Source organism: Solea solea, chromosome 15, assembly GCF_958295425.1.
Source record: "Solea solea chromosome 15, fSolSol10.1, whole genome shotgun sequence".
NCBI classification, from domain to species: Eukaryota; Metazoa; Chordata; class Actinopteri; order Pleuronectiformes; family Soleidae; genus Solea; species Solea solea.
In genome coordinates, this window is record NC_081148.1 from 15,437,406 (window position 1) to 15,446,478 (window position 9,073).

The 9,073-nt window shown below is 39.5% G+C and overlaps 1 protein-coding gene across 1 annotated transcript; it reads left to right on the plus strand.

Annotated features, from left to right (window-relative positions):
- The first annotated feature begins 304 nt into the window (after positions 1-304).
- On the plus strand, positions 305-6,047 carry snx5 (sorting nexin 5). The gene is made up of 13 exons (XM_058652378.1): positions 305-481; positions 1,299-1,403; positions 1,535-1,645; positions 1,780-1,901; positions 1,995-2,118; positions 2,540-2,635; positions 2,917-3,022; positions 3,157-3,232; positions 3,338-3,377; positions 3,472-3,558; positions 3,655-3,814; positions 3,907-3,992; positions 4,723-6,047. Exons 1-13 carry the CDS (start codon positions 446-448, stop codon positions 4,771-4,773), a joined length of 1,200 nt encoding a protein of 399 aa, XP_058508361.1. The 5' UTR covers positions 305-445; the 3' UTR covers positions 4,774-6,047.
- Positions 6,048-9,073: the final 3,026 nt, after the last annotated feature.

The window sequence follows — 9,073 nt, forward strand, 5'->3', positions numbered from 1 at the left end:
TCGTGTGTGTGGGTAATATTGTGTATCAGTAAATGCACGCTAATGACATAAATGATCGAGTACCTTGGTGCAGCAATATATATGGTGCTACTTCAAGAAAGTGGGTTTTTCCGTCTTTAATGACCAATATGACAACAACGTGTGACATTTACTGTCGAAATGAAATGTATGTTATCATAGTCTCTTATGACAGCCTGCATTAAGGACACGGAACGTGACTCATTGTGTTAAAACCCAATCGTAGCTTGAGTGGACTGACATTGTCCAGTGAAATTGCACGTAAGGCGGGATTTAATGTTTCATCACCAGGATGGGGCGGAAGAGAAAACTGACTTGACAGCTCGTCAGGCGGCTAGAGGAGGGAGTACCATATACTTCTTCCTGTTGTTTATCACAGTTTTGTTATTTGGATGTTTGGCCTGTTCTTGCAATTTAAGTCCCAAATATGTCGTCCACTTTAGACGAAAACAGCAAGGAGAAGGTAAGACGACTGGCCCCCGTCGTGTAAATTGCTGTAGACAAAGCTAACAGTAACGCCTGCTCTGTAGCATTTTATTCACCGCTAACTTTTCTGCCCATACAACGCTAGCTTGCGGCTAAAGCTAGCTGACGTTTTACCAGGTTAAACTGTCACGAGTTGTGTAATCTGTAAGAAAAATTAAATGCTGTTTACCGATGCTATTTGAACGCGTTACAACATGCGCTCGAGAATGGTAAAGAAAAGCAACAGCCCGGGGTGGCATTAAGGTTTCATACCAATGCTTTACTTCATTAAACGACTGTTACATAGAGCTGTGCTGCACTGACACACTGCAACAGTCGAGCTACATTTACCAGCATATAGTCAATATAGTCAACCCACAGTATGATAAAAATACATCTTGTTCTGCCATTTTGGAGGATATAATTGGGTGTGCTTCTTAGTTACGTACTTTTTGTCATGTCAAAAAGGAATTACTGCAAACTGTTGCTGTCCTCAAAATGTCTCTCTAAAGTAATGACAATAAAAACTGCATATTATATAATTTTGGGCTATTGAATAAGGCATGCTGTCCCATGTATTTAGGCAGGTTGGTTGGTAATATAGAAAAAACACATATCCTTACATATCAGTGAATGAAGGTATGTGTAGCCCCTTTACATGGCATATGGGTGAAATAGTCACATTTGGGGACACCTAATTAAAGGAAACATTCCACATTCTTTTCTGGAGGCTATTGGATAACAATTAATAACAATCTTATGATACATTACAATACAGAATGCTGCTTTGGATAACTGTGGTGTATTTGTCTTAGATGCGCTCTGTGTCCGTGGATCTAAACAACGATGCCTCTCTTCTCATTGACATTCCTGATGCACTATGTGAAAGGGACAAAGTCAAGTTTACCGTCCATACAAAGGTAGGAAAATGTTTGTGCCATTTTAAAAACATAAACTGTAACCTCAAGTATGTGCAATAAGTTGAATTAACATTTTTTTTGTATGTTGACAGATTCCTAACAAAATTCTTATGATTTGAATTGGTTTCTAGACCACTCTTAGCTCTTTTCAGAAGCCAGAATTCTCCGTTCCCAGGCAGCATGAAGACTTTATCTGGCTACATGACACTCTGGTTGAGACGGAGGACTATGCTGGCCTAATAGTGAGTTGGACTACTTGCAGATATGGTTTACATACATAGACAAAATATGTGAAATTGTTAATTGAGTTTCTTTGTACTCCATGGGAGTAAGCTGTCACACATGTGTAAAGTATGTTGTGCTTTGTTATTCTTAGATTCCACCTGCACCCCCAAAGCCTGACTTTGAGAGCCCAAGGGAGAAGATGCATAAACTGGGGGAAGGTGAAGCCACAATGACCAAAGAAGAGTACACTAAAATGAAACAAGAGCTGGAGGCGTGAGTGGGACTTTCAAACAAAACATCAATATGTTGTATTGAATCATATGAAAAGTGCTATGACCTTTACAAAAGCTGATTTATTTTTTTCAGTGAATACCTGGCTGTGTTCAAGAAGACAGTCCAAGTGCATGAAATCTTCCTGCAGAGATTGTCCTCCCACCCCATTTTAAGCAAAGACAGAAACTTCCAGATTTTCTTAGAGTATGACCAGGATGTGAGTTCCTCATAATGCTGACTTCCTTATCCAAGTTGTTCGTTGGAAAGAGAGGAAGTAGAGTTTGCTGGCCACTTGTGGCACATGACATACATCCTGCTGTGATCAGCAGTTACACATATCAGTGCAGGCTTTGTCAGTCAGTTGCAGAAGTGTTTGTTTACAGAACTAGGCTCAGAGCTACAGTAAATGCTTTATATTTTCACTGTAGTTGGAGCTGTGATAAAAGAGCATAAGCTACATATATGTGTGGACCATACTGTGACAGAATTGTAAAAAGAATCAGGAAATCTTGGTATAAGCACAAATATTTACTTTAGGTGTTAATTAGTTCCATTGCACAACAGAATGAACTAACAAATAATACACTCTCTTCTCTTCATGATTTATGATTTGTTCTTTCTTCATTCTGTAAATTTAGCTGAGTGTGAGAAGAAAGAATGCTAAGGAAATGTTTGGAGGGTTCTTTAAAAACATGGTGAAGTCAGCTGATGAGGTCCTAATCTCAGGAGTAAAGGTGGGTCATCTGCGTGATCTATTGTTTTTGGTGGCTCTGTGTGTGCGTCTGTCTGTCTGTGTGTGCGTCTGTCTGTCTGTCTGTGTGTGCGTCTGTCTGTGTGTGCTTCCGCACTTACTTGCACTTGCCACTATGACCAACAGAGGGCACCAGAGGCTTGTTGCATGAATGGGGTGAAGTCTGCCATCTCTGATTGCCTTGTTTTATTTGTTTAACGACATTTCAGATGCAGCATTGTAGCCTTGTCCTTCGTTAACGTGTCTCGTTTGTTTCTGACGCAGGAGGTAGATGATTTTTTTGAGCAGGAGAAGACATTTCTGCTCGACTACTTCAGCAAGATTAAAGACTCCACTGCTAAAGCCGAGAAAATGACCCGTGCACACAAAAGTATGGAAGTGTTTTTGTGTTATTGAATATATTAACATAGTGAATTGCTTTTTGAGTGGTACAAAAACAAACTTGACAATCACTGTATATCTGGAATTTGTTTTTGATAAGATATTCGATTTGTTTGATTTCAGATATTGCAGATGATTACATTCACCTTTCTGCCACTCTGAACACTATCTCAGCTGAGGATACAACAGCTAATAAGAAGTGAGTGGACTAAAACCCTTTCAAGGTGCTGGGTGATAATAATTCATCTTAAAGATGTAGCTACAGTGTTTTCCTTGTCATACCTTTAAATTTATTTGCCATCAGACACCTGGAGAAATTGTCAGACCTGTTTGAGAAGCTCAGAGTAAGTAGTGCCTCGTATCAACAAACCTTGTCTTCTTTATTTGGATTTTGTGGCAGCTACTATACTGTTTGGCCTTGTTTTTCTCTGGGTGCAGAAGGTGGAGGGAAGAGTCGCATCTGATCAGGAGCTGAAACTGACAGAGTTGCTAAGATATTACATGAGAGACATCCAGGCTGCTAAGGTGAGAAGTGTTTATCATCTGTTTGGTAATAATCGGAATCTGCATTGTTTATTCTTTTATATCTTTTTGTTAAACTATCCGGACCATGTCTTTCAGGACCTTTTATACAGGCGTGCCCGGGCGTTAGCCGACTATGAGAACTCTAACAAAGCTTTAGATAAGGCAAGACTGAAAAGCAAGGACATCGCCCAGGCAGAAGAGCACCAGCAGCACTGCCTGCAGAAATTTGACAAACTGTCAGAATCTGGGAAGAGAGGTATGTAGATCCATATAGAATAGATGGAGATTTAGAGATTATGTGCATGTACACAACAAGATACTTTATGCTGCACCGTGTTTTCATCCTAGAGCTCACAGGTTTCAAGGGCCGGCGTGTCGTGGCCTTCAGGAAGAACCTCATAGAGATGGCTGAACTTGAAATAAAACATGCCAAGGTGAGTAGACAATGTAGCAGGAGATTTACATTCATACTTTGTTGTCAGGTCATTCTAAAACTGTAGTGTGTAACTTTTTTTAAATATAAACAAATGTCAACTAAGTTTACAACGCCGATTAAGCCTGTCAGCTCCGCAACATTGTGCTCGTAAAGCAAGACGCGTGCGAGCTGGTCGGGGTATGACTGAAAACACTAAGTCTTCTCAAAAAACCTGGTCAAAAAACGGAGCATTTTTTTCTTGGCTCTGCCCACACCTGCACTGCCTCTGTATACACCAAAACACCCCCTTAGTCAGTTCTTGACAGCTCATTTTCAGGTGAAGGATGCAGCATAAAGATAATATTACATAGTTTCTATTCACAAAGGAACGCAGGAATAGAAACGCAGGAAACAGGACACTTGCCCATTCCCTCACTGTGGATTATCCAGACTTTCTCCTGCTGTATTCTTTCATGAGCTCACTCTGACATTTACCAGAGATTAAGAAATAAGTGCTTGTTAAGTGCTTACATGTCATCCAGACAATGGTTCTTTCCATTCTGCATAAGTGAAATATGTTGTTTCCAAATGATAATTCTTCATAATTAGGATTAAAGGATGCACATAAATGTCTGGGATTTAAGATTGCAAATAAGTAGTAGTATTTTGTGAGATATTTGTTGGCTTTTCAAAATAATGGTTTGAACCATTTGGCAATAATGTTCTATCTCTTGTCACTTTCTCCACAGAACAATGTGGCTCTATTGCAGGGATGCATTGACCTGCTCAAGAGTAACTGACATGTTTTTTTGAGTGGTCCTGTCCTGTCATCACCAAATGACCAGATAGTCGTAATAAAAGCAACCTGGCATGGGTCCTTTCATGGACATGGATACAAATTTGAGACCCACCTGCTCCCATCCAGGGGTTGGATACACCTTTCAAACCCTGCACAAGACCAAGTGTCTTGTGAGCAGAATGTCTTCATGTTTACAGAGCCCCCTGTCCTTTGGTCTGTGGTCCATTCTTTTCCATTATTTATGGAAGTCTAACTCACTGTAAATGTCCTCAGAGAGTGAGGCTACCACCATTCACGTCTTCCATATTTGCAGCACAATCAGAGGTGACTTTTCCTTTTCGGTAATTCCTCATTCTTCTTTTTACATTATGCACATAGTATAAACTGTGCCCTTCTTCACTTAACTTCTGTCACCATGAATTTGGACTCTGAACTTTTCCTTCATGTAAATACTTTTTTTAAGGCTTAGAAAGGCTTTTTTCTTCTTTTTTGCATAGCCACAACCTGTGTTGTATGATTTATATGCTTAAACACTATTTTGACAATTTTAAGGAAGCACAGCTTTTGCCTGGAAAAAAAAAAACTTCTTTGTGCTTTGCATTGTTGAGTTGTGAAATGACAGTGTCGGCAAAACACCACATTTAGAAGACAAGTCAGAACATCAATTGTCCAAAAATAGCTGCACTTCACCTCTGGAGCAGACCGTTGAATTGGTTCTTATTTGTAAGAGATGGCCTCAGATCCATAATTGTCATAGATGCACATTAGCTTTGCAAATATGAGTGAATGTTGCAAGGTGTCAGCAAGAGATTTGTAGAACAAGTCAAATAATGGACTATTTGAGCAATAGTGCTTTTGTCTTTGCACATTTGCACTGAGGATACACAATAACCATGTACTGTGTTTGTTCTTTACTCCAACCAGCTCTGCCTTTTCACCCTTTCCTCTTCAGTTTGTAATTATTTCCTTTTGCCTTTATTTTCATGATAAATTGTTAATGACAGGCTCTCGTGTATCTGACCTGATATATTTTTACCAGAGCTTCTAAATAATAAAAAAAACACAAGAAAACCATGCACTAAAAAAAAAGATGAAATACTTTACAATTATGAGCAGACTCGGTGGAGTGTTAAAATGCATTATAGTTTTATATGAAATTGAATGTATTTCTAATGGATTCCAACTGTGTGAAGTCCTCGACACGATGCTTTTCCTACCGGATGGTATTTTATAAATTTGTAATAATGGCATTCAATAAATATTTTTCCCAAGTTAGATTTTGGTTGCTCGTTTGTTAGAGGTTTCAAATGATATACTGTAAAATCCGTGACAGTCACTCATTTGCTTGTGAATACATAGTGTATTTGCCATGTGGTATTTTAAATAGTCCCCCATTTTACCACTAGGTGGCAGCGTGCATCTGCCTTATTTATTGTATCGTTATATAGCTGAGTGTGTGTGTTTGTGTTAAATCCATTGACCACAGTTGGTCCTGGAATGGAACAGTGCTGTGTTTTAGGTGAGCTTTGAGGAAATGCCAGGGTGCTCATGGGAATGACCACAACCAGCATGCACATGCCGTGTCTGATGTCTTTATAGGCAGAATTAAGCAACATGGCCTTATCAATAATCTGCAGCAAATCACTTCATAGACTATCCAGCACCTTTTTTTTCCTCACCATATAAAGACCTTTGAGCAGAACTTAAACAGATCCACACAGCACAAGCAATGTACATTGTGATAAGAGATAACCTGTGCTTTTGATAATGTTTCTGACTGTTTTTACTGCCATTTCTATTTTTGGATAGTAAACCAGACATTTCCACGATATTTGCTTGATAAATTAATCACAATGTATTTCATCCACATTATTTAAAATATATATACACCAATGTTAAAGTAAAGTAAAACTGGAAATCTGCTAAATTATTTGGGAACCAAAAAAAAAAAAAAAAATTACTTTGGTAGAAGTTGAAGTCACTTTTAATAATATTACTTAAGCAAAAGTCTTACTTAACTATCAAAAGTAGCGTTCTGATATAAAATGTTTTTGTTTTTTTTTAAAAAGTGAGGAGTTAGGATTGAGCCATGGTAGCTCAGTGGTGGTCTTTCAGCTGGAAGGTTGTGGGTTCAATTCCTGGCTCTGCTAGTCTATGTGTGTCCTTGAGCAGGACACTTAACCCCATGTTGCAGTGTGTGAATGGGTGAATGGCAAAACTATAGTGTAAAGCAGCTCATCAAGAGTAGAAAAGCTTGATATAATACAGACCATTACCAACTTTTCTTCTTCTTCTGATTTTATTTGGTAGTAATGAGTAACAAAGATACTTAGAGGAAATGTAGTGGAGTAAAAGTACAAGTTGCTAGAACAAGGATACTATGTGTTGGTTTCTTATCTGCTGCCAAGCAACGAAATTTCGTTGCCAGTTTTCACTGCTGTGTTTTCTGTGCAATGACAATAAAAGGAGTCTAAGTCTAAAGATAAATAACAAAGTAAAGTAGGTGAATTAAAGTGTTTATACTTTGTTACATTACAACACTGATAGTTTACTGTGAAGGAACAAATCTGCCTATTTCAAAGAGACTTTAATTAAAAATAAATAATCTTATCTCCCCAAACACACATTAAGTTTCAGGCTTTAAATATCTGTTGAGAGGGGAGATTTCAATTAGATCTAACATGTGACGGCTTTTAGAGACATTATCACTGATCGGCTATTAATAATTAATCCAACAGTATTTGTGCTACTGTGTCGAAATCATTGATCAGATCACTGCAACACAAACAGGCGAGATGTGTTTTCATCTGCTGTCGTGTCATGATATGAAAGTGTCCCTCAGTCTGGTTGTTTTGGTTGACAGGCGAACCGTGGCGAGCAAACATCTTATTCACGCTAACTGAACTTGTGAAGCCTTAGTTCAGCTGCGACGTCGCGATAAGTACCGACAGAACTCTTGGAGAGGAACTGGGAATCCTGAAGCATGATGAGAGGCTCAAGTAGAAACCATGAACTCTGAGGGGAGTCACTGCAGTAAAGTGCACCTGCTCTGCTTTCTAGTGTAACTAAACTTCCTTAGTGAAACAGAACAGGATGCTGCTTCCTGGTGTACATCAGCCAACATTTGCTCACTGCTACAGATTTTAAAACATTGCTGGCCTTTGTTTCTACCTTCTGAGCTTGCGCGATTTGTAAAGACACAATACCAGTACTGAGACTGTGGCTCTTTCGCTTTCCGTCCATCACACATAGAGATCTATCATAAATGTCCAGGCACCAGGATACCCACACAAAAACAAACACACATAGCACATAAAAAAAAACAAGAAAAGCTCAAATGACCAAAGGTTTTATGAGTTTCATGCTTTGGCCAAACCTTTCCCAGGTCAGTGTAGCCTGCCCTGCTCACTTATTTGCTTTGAGGCACCGAATACAAATACTGAATTTCCTCTCAAATACTGAGTATATAATCCACATGCACGGACAATGCAGAGACAATCATGTAACCTCTTTTCACCGCAGAAGTACTTTAAATGTATTTTTTGTTTTTTTATGCAGCTGGATTATCCTATAAGTGAAAGGCTGATTGTCATCTTGACTATGACACAATGCAAATATTAGAGCAAGAGCGAGTTTGGTGAGCAAATATGGCCGATGCTGAACTTTCAGCAGGTGGGAGAGAGCACAGTCGGTGTGAGAAAAGGGAAGGAATATGCCACATGTCAGGTACACTGCAGCACTGCAAAGGGAAGGTTGGAAGTTGACATATACTGGCTCTGTTGAGAGAGATCTGGTTTGTGGACAGGTCAGAACCAGTGACTGTTAGATAAATGTATGTCTATGGCAGTGCATAGGAATGCATGCTGTGAGTGAGTTCACATGTGAAGAAAGGTCGTTTTAACACTCATCTTCTACTGCTTTATCCTCCACGTGAAGGTCGTGGCTGCTGGTGGAAAGTCACAAACAAAAACCTCACATCTCAAAGCTGGAAAAAAGCTAAATATCCCAACAGAAATTGTAAAAAAAAGAATCAAATAAAATGCATGCGGGTCATGGGTGTCCCAGCTGACATCGGGCGAAAAGCAGGGTACACCCTGGACAGATCACCAGTCCACCGCAGGGGGCCAACACACAAAGTTGAACACTCTCATGTTCAGAGAGAGTCCAGTTAACCTCTGCATGTTTTTGGACTGTGAGTGGAAGCCAGAGAACGCACACATGCGGAGAACATGCAAATAACTGGTGACCATCTTGATGTGCGGTCACAGTGCTGGCCACTATTCCGTCGCTTGGCTCCATCG

What these genes read in the sequence shown, in the direction of transcription:
- snx5 (XM_058652378.1), top strand. Translation starts at nt 446, where the DNA reads ATGTCGTCCACTTTAGACGAAAACAGCAAGGAGAAG. An exon ending in ACGAAAACAGCAAGGAGAAG is followed by an intron (nt 482 to 1,298) that starts GTAAGACGACTG and finishes TATTTGTCTTAG; the next exon opens with ATGCGCTCTGTGTCCGTGGA. An exon ending in AGTTTACCGTCCATACAAAG is followed by an intron (nt 1,404 to 1,534) that starts GTAGGAAAATGT and finishes ATTGGTTTCTAG; the next exon opens with ACCACTCTTAGCTCTTTTCA.